General features: G+C 48.9%; 1 protein-coding gene across 1 annotated transcript; it reads right to left on the bottom strand.

The window, feature by feature from the left end:
- Positions 1-1247: 1247 nt before the first annotated feature.
- On the bottom strand, positions 1248-16142 carry TMEM123 (transmembrane protein 123). The gene is made up of 5 exons (XM_056115081.1): positions 16014-16142; positions 13222-13278; positions 4789-5094; positions 3517-3670; positions 1248-3010 (listed from the first exon to the last, which is right to left on the bottom strand). Exons 1-5 carry the CDS (start codon positions 16111-16113, stop codon positions 2986-2988), a joined length of 642 nt encoding a protein of 213 aa, XP_055971056.1. The 5' UTR covers positions 16114-16142; the 3' UTR covers positions 1248-2985.
- Positions 16143-16444: the final 302 nt, after the last annotated feature.

Below are 16444 nucleotides of genomic sequence, written 5' to 3' on the forward strand. Positions count from 1 at the left end.
CTTCTTGTGTCATCCGGCAGTGCACAAGGCTTACTCCTGGCTCTGCACTCAGGAATCACTCCTGGCGGTGCTCAGGGGACCATATGGGATGCTGGGAATCGAACCCGGGACAGCCGCATGCAAGGCAAATGTGCTACCTGCTGTGCTATCGCTCCAGCCCAAGACCGTTTTTTAAAAACACGCCTAGGGAACCCTGAAGTGTTGGGGTTTAAATCCAGGCCTTCTGCATGCACTCTTACCTGTTGAGATAGTTGTCTATAGTAACTGCTAAAGACATCGATACTTTATGGGAAAAAACAAGTTGGTTTTTTTAAAAAATAGGTAAGATTTGGGTAGATAGGTACTTCACAAAAGCCTAGCCCAGTAGCAAGCGTTGGTGTGACAGTGACTTGAATTCAAGTTATGCTGGTAGGAAGTGAGCCTGGACAGAACCATTCAGCTTTAGTGCAATAATGCCCGTACACAGAACCTTTCCCTGCTTGGCTGTTTTCATAGGAGATCTGGATTGTTTTTACTGCTTTTGTAAGACTGGAATCTTGATAGAAATTTTACTTGTCTAGATTCCTTTTGGTACTGTTGACATCCTCTTCCACTGCTCGAAATCCTCCTGCTTTTGATTTCTTTCAGTGTGTGATTTTCAGCATAGATATCTTTTACTCTTTGCGAAAACCTTTTCCTGAGTATATTGTTTGGGTACTGCTGGCTTTGCTCTGTAGACAGCTCTACCTGTTGGATTCTGCTGCTGTCCTGGCTCTACAAAGCACAAACCAGTAGAGTGGCCAGAGCTGCTCATAGGACCACTCACCCATTCTTACAGCAGGAAGCTCCTCCCTTGTAGCAATGCACCACAGATTCCCTGGCCATAGGGCAAAGCTGGAAGTCCCACAAAGTACCACCTCAGACTTGGTTGCCTTCGGTCATCCCTTCCCTAAGGACTATGCTGGCCATCTTGGAAATGTGACACTTCAAAAAAAATAAGATTAAGACAAATTTAGAACAGTTTTTTGGCCAGATGATGTTTTAGGCCCATTCCCACAGAATGACAGCAACTAGCAGCAGACACTCATCTCAGGTGGTGGATTTGAGGTGTCTTCCTAAGGTCTACTCCTGCATCCACCCACAGCAGGGCTCACAAATGGGTATTTCTAACGCTTGCAGGGGACACTGCTTGTCCAGGCCTCACACACAAGGGAAGTTGGGCTTTTTCTGTTGAAAGAAAACCATAGAGCAGACTCTTAGCTGGTGAAAAAATTTTATTCTAAAAATAGATCTCAGTAACAATATCAAAAGCTGATCATTATAATGCAAAAAAAAGTAGGAACTTAATTTTATCTGTTTTTGAACTATGGATTATTCAAAGAAATTATCAAGTCATAGATTTTTTTTCCCTATTTCAACATCCATCTGGATTGTTTCTATCCTCAAATAAATTCTCAAGTAACTTAGTAAAACAAGCACATACTTGGAAGACATCTGCCGAAAAGAAATAAAGACTTGTATCTCACTGTTTACCTCAATTTTTGCAAAAAATACAAAAATTGCTGCAATGAATTTGTAGGTAAATACTATAACTAAGATATTTCAAACCCAAAGTATAGTAAGCTTTAAAGGCAAATGTTACTTTGAAAATGGTTTTATGTGTCTTAAAAGTATTCAAGAAAACTTTAGCTTGTCTACTAAGTTCTGAAATACCAGGAATGTAGCAGACAGATTTAAAAGGCCCTTTACTAAAAAAATACATCTTGCAAAGAATTAAAACACTGGCTGAAAGACCAGTTAGGTAAATTGTATATTACTAATGTGGCTCTTTAAGCCCACATCTCTTCCCAAGTAATTCAAATACAGTGCATCTGTGAACTAACTAGACCTAATGCACAGTGAGTGCATTCTATAAATTCTCTATAAATTCTCAATATATGGCATTCTACAAACCAAAAGGCTGGTCACAAAAGTTATGTGTTAAATGTGTTCATTAGGACACCTTTGGTCATTTTGGTGCAGTTTACTTTGACCAAGATAGACATATTTACCTTCAGTACTTGACCCTGAGTTTTGAGTATAAACTAAAAATACTTCAAAATATGTTGGCTTATATGGTGTTCTGCAATACTGTGCTTTCTCTCCACCATACCTGAAAGGGTCTCCTCAGTGGAATAGTCAAGAACACACTGCTGTTTAGTAGAGATGCTGTCTTGGAGTGAAATTACAGTGCACGAAAAATGTAGCCCCATAATCCCTGCCTTGAGACACTGCATTAGACATTTCTAGATAATGAAAGCAGCTCCACATAACAGAAATAATGTACTAAATAACAGCTACATATGAAATAAAGCAATTTCCAGTGGTGACAATATTCTTACAGCAGCATATAATCCAGTTCTTAATCTAGATACTATGTTAAACATTGCAATTTACTGACACTTCAAAAGAAAATACCAACCTCCATTGAAAACTCAAAATTCTTAAGAGTACATTTGTCTAAAGACTTTCTGTCAGGACTAAAATCCAGGCATGATAACAGGTTATATTTAATCGATGTTAGATGCGTACAATTTCTAAACCAAGCACTAAGCCTCATAAACAATATATTGATACTTTTAAGGAAGAATTAAAATTATGTGTACGACCTTGTTTACTCATGAAATTTCTGCTGTGACAAGCTCCTTATTTATGTTTAGCTGGCATTATCTTCCAGTTTCAGATCCAATGCCACAAAGAAATGGGACAGGCCTAATGTTAGTAAAAGTGAATATAACCTTTGAGCTAACCTTTCACAAAAATCCCCAAACCCTTGACCTGTATCAGGAGGACTCCTTACATGTTTATATACTATATCGTACGTTAATCTGCCTGGCTTGTGTGTGTAGTGTGTGTGTGTGTGTGTGTGTGTGTGTGTGTATGGTTTTTTTTAAGAACTGAGCATTACTTTAAACCACATTAATAGATAGGGCTGCATCACTCTTCTTCCCATTGGTCCACATTTATTTAGATGATGGCTTCATGTTCATCGCTGAAACAGAAAAGTCACAATCACCTTAAAAAAAACACCTGTTAGTCAAATGATGGTCTAGGTCATTTCTGGTAGGCAGGTTACTTCTCTGACCAGTTTTCTCTACCCCCCTATGTATGCAGTGGGCTGATTTATAAACAAGCAGTGACAATTGTCTTGAGCACTGTACACTCTGCATCCCTTTTACAGGAGCATGGGCAGCACCGTGAAGAAACAGGAAAAGAATATTTCAAAGTGTGCATTAATTACTTAGTGGAGATTTTACCTCCGAAAGTCTGTAAGAGGTAAACAGCTTTTCACCCTGATGAAATTGGGGGGAATGACAGTATCAGGAAATTTGTCATAGAGAGCAAAGGAGTAGCTGAGTGAGACCAGATAGTTGGGTCAACTGTTTGGGAATATCACAGATCTGAGTTACTCATCCCTGTCCTGGACACTAACTTGGGTCATTACACTGTCCACCCCCCTGTCATGAAGCTTAGATAAGAAACAATGGCCAAACTCACATGGTGCTATAGCGAATGCCTCTTCTTGAATAATACATTTTGCATCCAGCATAAAAGATTGTTAATACTCCCATTGTTAATACAATACCGCCAACAAAACTGCCAATGTCAAACTTGGATCCTTTCTTTTCTTTGGAATTAATAGTTGCTGTGACTGGAAGAAAACAGAGGCTTTCAGTGATTAAAAAAAACAACACTGAATATTAAAGCTTGCTCTCAAAAAAGAAAAAAAAGCCTTGCTCTCATGGCTAATAGCTCTGTCTGGGAAATAAATATATATATTGCATGCACATATATTTGTAAATATGAATCCTTAATACCATACAGGAATGAGCGCTGTAATCTTTGAAGTAGGTCCAGTGTTGTGAGCAAATTTCAGTTTCTAACTGAAACTTCCCTTTTTGAGTAAACTGCTTTGGTTTTGTGTTACATACGCTTTGGCTTATTTTCAGTACATTAAAACACCAAAGGGGCTGGAGGGATAGTACAGTGGGTAAGGTGCTTGCCTTACATATGGCTGACCCAGGTTTGATCCCCAGCACCTCTGGGTATGCCCCTTCTCCACACAAACCCCGAAATCACGAAGCCTATGTTCGAGTAACTGATCACTAGTTTTTAAACAAAACTCCAGCCATGGTTAACTTAGGATCTTTAGCGCCAAGATAATACGATCTGTGATTACTTAATAGATTACTATCTATTACCATTAGTATCTTTTTTTGGGGGGACAGGGAGTGAATCCAGGTCAGCCATGTGCAAGGCAAGCGCCATAACCCCTATACTATCTCTCCAGCCCTCATTAAAAAATATCTTTATGGTACAAATGAATTAAAACCCAGATTTACTATGATAACTGGTTTAGAAATCATGTGGCTGGGAGTCTCCCAATTTCTTTGTACTTCATTCTAGAACATGGATGACAAGTTTTCAGATCATTCAATAAAATCCCATTAGGATAAATTGCTCTCAGTTATTTCACATAACCAATAATAATTGGGGATATTTGTTTGGTTTTTGGGTCATACTCGATTGTGCTCAGGGGATCGAACCCCAGTTGGCTGCATGCAAGGTGAGTACCTTACCAGCTGTGTTAGCCAGTCCCAGGAATGAATTGTTTACCTAGAAACGCACATTTTTTACATGGTCAGATAACTCTTTCTGATCTCTACAACTAAGTTTTCCAATAGGTGATCACTGTCTACATCTCTGTGTTTCTGCAGAATAGGACTATCACCCGGACAAAATAAAAAAAAGGTCACTGTGAATACATACTTGTCACCGATGAAGTGTCTGTGCTGCTGTGAGCTGTGGAAGTTGACATCTGGGATGTGGTCTTCAAACTCATCGTTTGGGGTGTTGACTTTGTGGTCGTTGGTTTAACTGCTGGTACTGTAGACGTTGTTCCAGTTTTCAAGGTGGTGACATTGACAGTCACGGTGCTTGAGACTGGAGGGGCTGTTGGTTTTGTTCTGGGTTTCGAGGTGGTGGTGGTGGTGGTGGTGGTGGTGGTGGTGGTGGTGGTGGTGCTGGAGACTGTGGTTGTTGGCTTGGTAGTGGTGGTAGTCTGTGGAAGATTCACTGCAGGGGTGTTAGGAAACTTCGAAAGTGGAATAACAGATGGTCTCGTACAAGACCAATCGACAGCAGCATGAAAGAAATACGAAGACTTTGCATTTGGACAGTGCAGTGCCTCACTAGTAAAATACTCTAGCAATCGCCAACACTACTTTTATATTGAGTTTCTATTTTCTATTCCTGTTCCAAAGAACAAAATTCTTGTCTAGTCTGCAAAATTTTCAGTGTGAATAGTTGCAAACAAGATTCTCTTGGGGTGGGGGCTGCTCCTGGCTCTGCTTAGATGATCATGAGGTGACAAGGATCAGCCCTGCCACCCAAAGGTGCTCCACCCTTGGAGGTGGAGCCTTTCTGGCCTTTTTGGTTTCGGGTGTTCAGGAGCCGTCTGGTATCAGGTAGCTGCACGTGCGTCACAGTCCTCGGCATATGGGGCTGAGTGTGGCTCTTGTTCTGCCTTCAAGTCCTGCACTTGCCACAGCTCACTGGGTAACACACAGTAGGACCAAACTGAACACTGGCCAAATGAACACAACAAGGCGCTACCAGAGGCACAGAGCAGAGTTATTCCCAACTCCATTGCAGGTCTCAGGAGTGTGGAAGCTCTCAGACTAACTGCTGTCAGGACTCGGACTTCTCACCCTGGCAAAGGGCATCGTTCCAACAGCACATGCACCCACCTCACGGCACTGTCCCAAATGCTTTACATTGGATAATGCACAGAACCCTCGCGTGACCCTAGGAAATAACACCATGGGGAAACAGGCTGAATCTTTAGATCCTAAGTCCTTCCCCTTCTCATATTTTAAGGGGGAAAAGGTTAATGAAAACTGAGATAGGTCAACAGGGGACCTTTCAAAAAGTTAGGATGGCGAAAGGTAATTTTTATTTGGGGGCTACAGGGGATGGAACCTGGAAGACAAGACAAGCCCCCTACCCACTGTACTAATTTCTCCATCCCAGGAAAATTTATTTTTTATCGTGGAGTCCACCCAGGGTGTCTGCACCCCGCCCCTTGGTCCACCCTCAGAGGGAACTTATTGCATTGCAACACTTTCTGTCTGTCTGCTTTAGGGTTGCACTGCTCAGGGCTTTCTCCCGACTGCATTCAGGAATTACTCCTGACCATGGTTGCAACAAACCCTAGTGAGCCATGTGTAAAGCAAGTACCCTACCCACGTGCTATAGCTCTGGTCCCAGTAACACTAAGTTTTCGTAAATGTCCAGAAGCCCCTGTGTGCTGGAACCAGTTTTCTCTTCCATTCCCTGTGCACATTTTCACTCATCTGTATCAGATCCTCTGGTCTCCTGAAACAGTCCTAACTCCAAGGAAGCAGTAAAAGTCAGAACTCCCCCCATCGAAGTTCTGGTTTTCCAGGGTCATTCACTGTGCTCAGGGTTATCGCTGGTTCGGAAAGCATCAGATACTTAAAAATAAGAACTAGCAGGGCTGGTATGAGAGCACAGCGGGTAGGGCGTTTGCCTTGCACTCAGCCAACCTGGGTTTGATTCCTAGCATCCCGTATGGATTCCTAGCATCCCACACCACCAGGAGTAATTCTTGAGCGCAGAGCCAGGAGTAACTCCTGTGCATCGCCGGGTGTGAACCCCTCCTAGAATTCTTGGGTAGAGAAATTAAGTAGAATCAAGTTACTTAATTATTGACCACAAGCTAGAGACTACGCCCAAGTGGTGGAGCAAAGAGCTTTGCAAGTGGGCCAGGAGCTAACACCACCAACCCAAACACTGCTGCACGCAGCTGCCACAACAGAAAATCATCGAGGCGCAGGGAGCCTTGCACGGGCGCACCCACGGCACCCCATATGGCCCCCTGAGCCAGCCAGGAGTGACTGCTGAGTGCACAGTCAGGGGTAAGCCCTGAGTACAGCAGGTGTGGTCCCAAAGCGAAAAAAGAAAAAAAGATGAAGAAAGATCACGGGAAAAGCCGTCATTGGCGCTTGTGCGGAGATCTGACTTCGCAAGCCTGTGGCCTGGAATTCCCAACGTGGGGTCTCCCCCGCCATCAGCGCCCTCATGTGGTGGCTCAGGCGCACTGCGCTCTGGGGTCCTTGGCACCACAACCAAGTGTGAGCCCCAGTAAAAGCCACAAAAAAGGGAAAAAGAAGGAGTTTTTAAAAATTAAGTGTTTGTAGAGATTTTAGCCACCTCAGGAAAGTGATCCAAACTGCCTGGACTTTGCAAAGTTCATGAAACTCACAGCCAAAGCATGCAAACGCTTTTTGCTCACGACAGTGCAGAGCTGGGGAGGGAGCCCAGGGCACTGGCTTCTTGGGCAGACCCGGGTGAGACTTCCGGTGCCCGCATAGGAGCACAGAGCCAGGAGTGAGCCCTGAGCACAGCTGGGTGTGGCCCTAGTGTGGCAAAATAGTGAATGCTGATTTACTTGCTGGCATATGAAATTAAAGATTTCTTTTGGGACCAGGAGGATGAAGGGCTCTACACGCTGTAACCTGGGGCTCTATCTCTGGACGGCCCCCCCAGCCCCCACACCCAACCCCCACCTCTGGCCCTGATTGGTGCCAGATGTTGACCCAAAACCCCAAACGCGATTTACTAATGAGAATAGGGGCTTGTGGTTGAATCTGCTTCTTACAGCATTCACGGACCTGTAGACTTGAGTTTGGTTTTGTGACACGCTTAGTACATCAAGAGCGGAAGCATCTGTCCAGACAGAGTGAAATAATGGAGGAGCCGGGAGGAGCTGGTTCAGAATGGACACACCTGTCCAGAGGAGGCTGCAGAGAAGCTGGGCTGTTAGGGGAAGGAACCCCGGGATAAAGCTGCTTCTGAGTTCCTAAGCAACACCACCCTCCAGCCAGGGTGTTTATTCTGCAGGAGGGGCTGCCCAGGTGCTTCTTCCCCCTCCCCTTCATGCCTGCCCAGGTGCTTCTTCCCCAGATCACCCCCTGGGAAACCCCTGGAGCTGGTCTCTGGATTGTTCTGACTGGGGCTCTGCGATGTCCAGTATTGTCATTGGAGGTTTCCCATGCACGTGATTCTTCTCCCTCAAGGATCCCACCCCTCCCTCTCACACACTGCCCCTCTCCCCTCAAACTCAGCTAAGTGTACCAGTTCTCCCTGTATTACCACTGGTCCTCTGTGTCTCTTCAAGTCCCATGTGAGAGATCGTTCTGTGTCTGTCCCTTTCCATCCCAGGACCAGCCAGCACCACTGCAAGAGCTTATCCCAGCGCCCAGAAGTTCAGTGGCTATGGATTGAACCTAGGTGGGATGTACGTATCTGAGCAGCCCTGGGGGAGCTGCCAGGTGGAATACTACTCAGCAATTAAAAAGAGAACCCGCCTCTCAGCTCTTGCATGCCTGAGCATGCATACCCTTGAGCACACATATGCCTGAGCACATGCAAACCCAAGACGTGCATGCCTGAGCACACACATGCCCCTGAGTGCGCACACGCACGAACAACCTGGCTGATCACATTAGGTGGACTTGGCAGGAAGTAAAGGACAATTCCCGGATGGTTTCTCTCCCATTTTGGAATATAAATAACCAAAGCAAACAAACAAGGCAGATCAAAGTGAGTCTGGACTCCATGGGATAAAGGACGGCTGCCCTCGGGGTGGGAAGAAGGAGCAGCAGGAGACATGCCCCAGGGAGGAGTCAGACGCAACTCTGGCTGGCATTGTAACATGCGGCTGAGAAAACCTGAAGGAGGGGCTCACGGAGCCAGGAGTGGGCACATATTCCTCTTCCCTAGTGCTCTTTGAACCTTTCCATTTTACTTGGACATGTGTGACTTCTATTTCAGATGCTCATCACGAATATCTTGTAATGATGCTGGTACTTGAATCCCGTGTCTCACACATGCAAGGCAACGGCTGTCTTCCCTCTGTTCCCTGGACCCCCTACGAGAATTTATCATCAGAGTACACCCAGGGGGAATGAATGCCAGGGGCCTCTTCCTGGAACAGCATCCACTTCCCCGGCTGCATGCCCCAGGGGTCAGTTTCACTGTGTGTGGGAACAGGAGGCACCATCAGCTAGCAGACAGGACTCGGCTACCCAGTGCTGCTGGGGACCCAGTGACCATGGCCAGGCCCTGCAGGCTTCACCCAGATGGCAGTAACTACCCTCAGCTGTGGCTTTTTTGCAGTCTTTTCTGGGGGGGGGGCGGCGGTGAGGGTCGGGGAGCGGAGGGAGGAGGAACTGAGTTATCATCTAGACCATCTTTGTTTTTCCTCTCATTTCTGTTCTGTTTTTGCACTTCTCAGCACATGGGGGGGGTTTCTGCACTCTTGGGTCAGTCTTCTTTCAAAATCTGTCCTCACCCCATTCATCACACCCTCTTCTCCACCCACCCCATAAACACCATCTCCTGGGTTTCCCCAGGGTTTTTCCTTATCTCCAACCCCTCAGACTGAGACTTAGGATATTAGAGAGCCCTCTCAGGATTCTCGGGCCATCAGGGCAGCCGGTCCCAGTCGGAGGTCGGTGAGAGCGAGAGCGGTCAGCGCGCCATCACATGCCAGGTGTGATCGAGCTGTGATTAGCTGTGCCTCGGGAAATAACAGCAGCATGGCTCCAGTTCCCGACTGTATCTGGGGCTGCAAACCACCACAGCAGAAGGGCAGAGAAGTTGGTAACGTTCCCACAGACAAATTTCCCACTTTTCCCCAGCTAGGCGAGGCTGCTGGAACTCAGACCGAATTTCCGTTTTCTGCTTTCCCACACAGCTGCAGGGTGGCCCTGCCTGTGCACACACAACCACCTACGGCCACCACAAGACCACAACTCAGCTCATGCCCCACTTCCTACTTAGCTACTCACACAGTTTCTGTCCCTCCCTCCTGAGTCTCCACACCCGTGAGCAGAGGCCTGGGCATCGGGGAGGCCCCAGACCCATCTCCACGAACTGTACAATAAAAGTCAGCTTCCTAAGCATCTCAGTTTTGTTTAAAATCTTTCATACAATCCTCAAGAACCCAGAGCTAGGGAGAAATCCACTTTCAGGCTCACAGTTGGATCACTGCTGAGACCAGCCTGAACTACGTCACATTCCCCTATATCGGTGCACGGATATGTGGAAGAAAAAGTAACCTGGGAATTTGTTACTTTTTTGTTACATCTGTTACCATTTCCACACCTTTATAGAGACGCTTTTGCCAGACAAGGAATTTGGGACATGCTTCTCTCTGGAACTGCAAATGTATCAACCAGGTGAATGCCAGAAGCACGGTCATCCTGTGTAATGATTAGGGCATATGAAAAAAAAAAATAATTCAGCCGTGCAATTGGAAAGGAAGCACAGGCAGAGGTTAGATAAACAAAAATTGGCTGCAATAACAGGGAAGACTGGAGCAGGGCTAGTGACGTTTAGAAAATATCTATCATCAATGCTTTCATTAGTTCCAGAATTGGCATTGGTCTCACAAGTCCCCCAAATCCTCAGGGTCAGACAGTGTTAGGTGCCGAGAGGAAGAAGGGCCCAGATGCCATTAGGCACGTGGACGAGGCCAGGAAGCCCAGCAGAGGCAAGAGCCTGAACCCAGGAGACAGGCGAGACTGGGGACCTCTGGAGGCAGCGCTCCCCAACAATACACTTCTGGGATAAGAATTATCCGGGAGTCTGCCAAAGAAAAATGTTATTTTCCTTTTGGGATGGCTGCCAGATACAAAGTACCAAACAAATAGCTCTAGGTAAACTGGTAAAACAATAAGTGCAAACAACGTTTCAACAATTAGAAAGTTTCTTTGGTTGGGGGGTGAGGGGGTTGAACAGTCCCAAGGGTGCTCAGGGCTGACCTCTGGCTCTGCACTCAAGGGTCACTCCTGGCAGGGCTTGGGGGTTCATGGGGGATGCTCTAACCCAGGTCAGAAGCTCCGGTGGCAAAAGACCTCCCTGCTGTACTTGTTTTAAGTTACCATGGAAGAAAAGATCAATAGCTTGTAGAACATACAAGCTGTATAAAGCTTCCCAAGATTCAAAGAAGATATGGAGAATAACATTTTTTTTTTTTAAAAGAAGGGCTGGAGCAATAGCACAGCAGTCAGCAGTAGGGCATCTGCCTTGCGCACAGCCAGCCCGGCCGAGCCAGGTTTGATTCCTCCGCCCCTCTCGGAGAGCCCGGCAAGCTACTGAGAGTATCTCGCCTGTGGCAAAGCCTGGCAAGCTCCCTGTGACGTATTCAATATGCCAAACACAGTAACAACAAGTCTCAAAATGGAGACTTTCTGGGTCCGCTTGAGCAAATTGATGAACAACGGGAGGACAGTGTTTGTTTGTTAAAAAAAGAACTGTCTCATATGGAGTTCATGCCTGCTTCAGTCAGCTTAATCCATAGCTGAATAAATGGCGCTACTCTTACGTATAAATTATAAAGAACTGCCTCATTGGCCTCTTGAAGCGGTGTTTGCTTTTCTCCTCAATAAACATCCTTGTGCTGGGGGGACATTTGAACTCCCCTTCGTAAGCTCTCCTCTCAGCCTGTTGATCTCTAACGACCATTCACACTGACATCAGTGGTGTTATTTCTTCACCAAACAGCAGCTGTTAGCCGCATGTTTCAGGAAGTGGGTGCAGAGCTGCAGAGTGTAGAAAACATCCAGGACGGAGTTTTAAGTCCCGGGTGGTACCTCGGGCAAGTTCCTTTAGTTCTGAGTCTGGTGTGAAACCGAACCAACGCGCTAGCCGAGGGCCTGCGGCTGCTCTGAGAACAGCACCGCTAACTCGCCGACGGGCTTGAGAGTCCCCCTCCTCAGCTGAAGCAGTTTAAACTCCTCAGCACACAGGTCAAGCGTCTGACCTGCAAGAATGAGTCACCGAGCAGCCCCCCTTTCCCCAATACTGCCTGGTGCAATCCTGGAAGCCCTCAAGCACTGCTGGGGGCCTCAGATTTGAAAAAAATTCTGACATCTGCCCAACAGTCACTGTCCCCTTTGGGACACTCCTGGAACTAGCAAAGGATGCTTTGCTATGCAGCCAGGAACCGAGGTCGGGAGCGAGAATGATCAGGCAAGACCAGAAACTGAGCAGAGTCACGAGTGTAAAAGCTCCACAAAGCCCCGAAACACCAAACTATGGTTCACACCGTAAACAAAACACAGCCACGACACATCCCAGCTGCCCCCGGATCGGCAGCAGCTGCTGATGGACCTAAGGTAGGACGTGGATTCTCCTCTCTAGTTTTCTGATTGAAGACAGCGAGAAGATAAACAGTACTAGGTCCCTCCAGGTTTCCTGCAGACGTTCCGGCCTGGGCCGCTTCCTGTCCTTTTCCCTGTGGCAAGCCTGGGGTTCCGAGGAAGTAGCTGTTTGCTCCAGACTAAAGCACAAAGGGCTTCACCAGGAAAGAGACAGGGTGGGCCCAGGTCTGCAGGGGGAGCAGCGTGAATGGGGTCTCCTGGGAGTTCAGCAAGCACGATGGAGGCAGCTAAGTGTAGCTTACCAGCAAGTCCCGGGCCCTCGGTCCTCACATTTCACATCAGAGGCAGAGTGCAAACCTCCGGACTCAGTGTGGGCCACAGAACACATCCGCTTTTAGGATGAAGTCCCACCTTTGGGGAGCGGAGACTCTGCATCCCATCAAGGGTCATTCATTTTTTTTTTTTTTTTTTTTTTGCTTTTTGGGTCACACCTGGCGATGCACAGGGGTTACTCCTGGCTCTGCACTCAGGAATTACCCCTGGCAGTGCTCAGGGGACCATATGGGATGCTGGGAATCAAACCTGGGTCAGACGCATGCAAGGCAAACACCCTACCACTGTACTATGGCTCCAGCCCCAAGGGTCATTTCTTTGTGTTTCCCAAGTTCAGGCCTTCAGGTCCGGGGTTCCAGAATGAGGAACTTGGGACTAGAGACAGCTCAGGTGGGCTAAGGCTGACACATGTGGCCCACCCCAGTTGGATGCTAGGCACCTCTGGGATATGGCCTGGAGGTCCTGAAGTGCTGAGGGTAGAGGACCCGCATCCTGCCTGAACCCGCAGCCTCCTAAGCACAGCTTGGGGCGTGCCCCCCACCTCAAAAAAAAAAAACAAAAATAGAGAACTAAGTCAAGGTTAAGTGACCCTGCGTAGGCAGGTGTCTGCGCCTTTCCCCGGTAGGTCTGTGCTGGCAAGACAGAGGAAATTCATCTCTGGGTTTAAAAAACTCACCTGTTTGGTTAGCAGAGTTTCCTTGTAACGCAGTATTCTCTGAGCCTGATGACCCCCCTGCAAAAGGAAAGAGAAACTGAGGAAAGAATACTCCATGTGGAAAACAATATCCGGCCACATCTTCCTTCTATCCCTGGGCTGGGCTCGGGGAGCTTTCACAGGAAGCTGCATGTTTGTCCCTGTGGCCGGAAGGCTGGCCAAGACCCTGACTCCAGCCAGCCAGCCTGTCCTTTCCTCTTCCGGAAAATGCTATTTGTGAGAGGGAGAATGAAGGGCAGAGGACAGGAGGCCCCCCAGTAACCCCCAAATACGTGGCTTTTTTTAAATCTCGTATCTGGTTTGGGGGCCACACCCAGAAGTGTTCTGAGGTTGTTCCTAGCTGGGGGGATAAGTGGGTCAAAGTTGTGGCAGTCATAGTGAAGTCCCTGACCTGTACTCTCTCTCCAGTGTTCACGGTGCATTTTCTAGACAGAAAACAGTGACTGCGACAGTATTCCTGGAGGCCACTGTGCACTGTGCATTGCCCTGGTCTGACCCCTCCAAGAGAGGACAGTGGGAAGAAGCACCTCCAGATTGCATATGATCAACACCCCAAACTTCATACAATCGAGAGGTGATGAAGTAGGCAGGTCTACTATTTTGGGGGGAGCCACACTCCCAGGAGTGCTCAGTGCTCCCTTATTCCTAGTTCTGTACTCAGGGATCACTCCTGGCAGGCTCAAAGGATCAGATGGGATGCAAGACAAACGTCCAACCCACTGGCCTATCGCTCCAGTCCCAGGATTTTCATTTTGAATTGATGCCTTCATGGTAGGAGCTGGATAAAGCCTAAAGAATTCTATGCCCCAGCAGTTGGGCAACTTTTCAGAATGTTTAATTCAGGTTGGGCCTTTTTTATAAGTGAGCTATATAAGTACCCAGCGCATAGTGAGAGAGGAAGTAGTCTGCTTCCCACAAAGCTAGCACCTGCACCTCAAGGGAAAACCCCCAATACAAATCCCACAGGCTCCACTGTCACTGTGTTCGGGGTTCTTTCTGCATGGACCCACACTCCCTTCCATCCCCAAAAGCAAGGTTGGGACTCTCTACAGATGCGGCTGCTTGCTGAGAACCCAGTCACTGCCGGTGCTGTGGAGTTCCGAGCCTGGCCTTGTGAGGGGCACAGAATCTGCACAGAAGTTGGGAGAAGCCTTTCAGAAATCCCAAAAAGGGGGCAGCTGTTTGCAGTGAGTCACAATCGGATCTGGACCGGGCGGTGGGGAGGTTGACACGGAGCATCAGAATCGAAACGCTGATTTTCCCCAGGAAAAACTCTTCTTCCCTAGCTGCGGCACCACTGTTCAACCTCCAAATGAAAAGTTGCCCCTTTGATTCTCTCTCTTGATGCTGAAGTCTGATTCATCAGCAGTGATTTCAGTGCACCCTGAAAACAGGCCTAGAGCTCCTCCCCACACTTGCCTTTAACTCTTAGGGATCATTTCCTGCCCCCACCCCGCCTTTGAGGAAGAGTTTCCAGCTCTGAGATCTTTCTTCCTTTTTCCAGAATATACTTAGGAAGCACCTCCAGTGCTTTCAACTCTAAAAGACAATGTAGTGGGGATGGCCAGGTGTGTGTGCTACCCAGCAGGGAAGACAGAAAGACTGAGTAGGAAGATAACAAGGCACTAAATGGAGGAAAAGAAAGTTAAAGCTACTAAGTGGAATAGACTAAGTATTCATTTCAGCTTCGAAGTGATACTCCTTATGGTTCGCTTTTGCTTTGGGGTTACATCGGTGGTGCTCAGGGATCTCTCCAGGTGGTGTGTGAGGACCTTATGCATTGCCGGGTCTAATCAGGGTTAGCGGTGAGTAGCAGAACCCTTGCAATATATCTCTCTGGCCCTGGCAACTAGTTAAGCCTGGGGCTTGCTTTAGAAAGTTCCTGTTACTTGGACCCCCACCCCCATCCCTCTCCGAAAAGCTCCGGCAATTAGATTTTTCTGGTCAGTAATTCATTAAAAGAAAGGTTTACTTTCACAAAATAACGAAGTGGAGAACCCCCTACCCCCATAGATATAGATATAAAATTAGTATCAAGATACACAGGTTGGGCTCAGATTTTTCACTTTTACAATAAAACATCCTCCCAAAAGACTGAACACGGGATAAGCATGATTTCACGGATGGTTCCTTTCCTCAGTGAGCTCAGAATGAGGCATGCAGGGCCAGGGCATCGCACCTGCGACCCGGCAAACAACAGAATCCGGCAGAACAGAAACTGCCCATTGTCCAGCTGGCCCAGCTGGCGCGAGGGGGGTACCCGTGGAGCCCCCGCAAACGGTCGTCTTTGTCTTCCTGCTGGGGCGAAAGGCGCTTCGGGGCGACGCACGCAGTGCTCGGAGCGAATTTTAAACCGGGAGCCGCCGGGGATGGGTGGGGTGGGGGGTGGGCGCGGGGCCTGGGGTTCCCCCTGAGAACTTGGGTCTCTTTATCGGAGTTTTCCCAACTCGGGTCCCTTTCCCCGACTTCTCCGGGAGCTGGGACGGCTGACAAAGGGGAGCCCGCGTTTGCACGGAGCGCGCGAGCTCCGGGGTCGCGGTGGGCGCGAATTGGGCCGGGTCCCCGCAGAGGCCTGGGCGGGGGGGTGGGGGGGGTTCAGCAGCGCTGCGCACCGGCTGAGGTCCGGCAGGAGGGGGTGCCCCTGCCCGCTCCCTGCCCGCTGCCTCCGGACGCTGCGCAGAAATCGGGGTGCCCCGAAGCCCGAGACAGCGCCGGCCCCGGGACCCCCTCCCTCGCGCCCCGCGGTCACTCACCCGCTGAGTCCAGCCCGTCCACAGCCGCCTTGAGCAGCGCCATGACCAGCAACACCCCCAGGGCCAGCGCGGCCCAGGCCCCCCGCGCGCCCAGCCCCATTGTTCCCGCGGCCGCGTGCGCTCCCGCCAGGTGCCGGCGCCCCGACGCCCCTCGCGCCGCCCACGGGGCCGGGCCGGACCGGGCGGGGCGGGGCCGGGCAGGGCGGACCCGGCGGGCGGGAGCGGCGCGGACCCGGGACGCAGGGCGCGCGCGCGGGTTGCCCGTCGGGGTCGGTTCTGCCCTTCCGACGCCGAAACCAGAGCCGGTGCCGGAAAACCCCTCCAGCCCGTAGGGAATCCAAGCCGGGCAATTCCCCCCACCTGCCCGCTTCCCTCTGGCCCTGCCCTCGGAGGTCACTCCTGGCCGGACCAGATGGGGCCTGAGATGGAAC

Source organism: Sorex fumeus, unplaced genomic scaffold, assembly GCF_029834395.1.
Source record: "Sorex fumeus unplaced genomic scaffold, SorFum_2.1 ptg000028l, whole genome shotgun sequence".
NCBI lineage: Eukaryota > Metazoa > Chordata > Mammalia > Eulipotyphla > Soricidae > Sorex > Sorex fumeus.

Excerpts from the sequence above, each read along its gene's own strand:
- TMEM123 (XM_056115081.1), bottom strand. The coding sequence starts at position 16,113 with ATGGGGCTGGGCGCGCGGGGGGCCTGGGCCGCGCTGGCCCTGGGGGTG. Across the intron at positions 13,279-16,013 it reads GGACGGGCTGGACTCAGCGG|GGGGGTCATCAGGCTCAGAG; the intron begins GTGAGTGACCGC and ends TTCCTTTTGCAG. Across the intron at positions 3,671-4,788 it reads AGACACTTCATCGGTGACAA|TCACAGCAACTATTAATTCC; the intron begins GTATGTATTCAC and ends GTTTTCTTCCAG.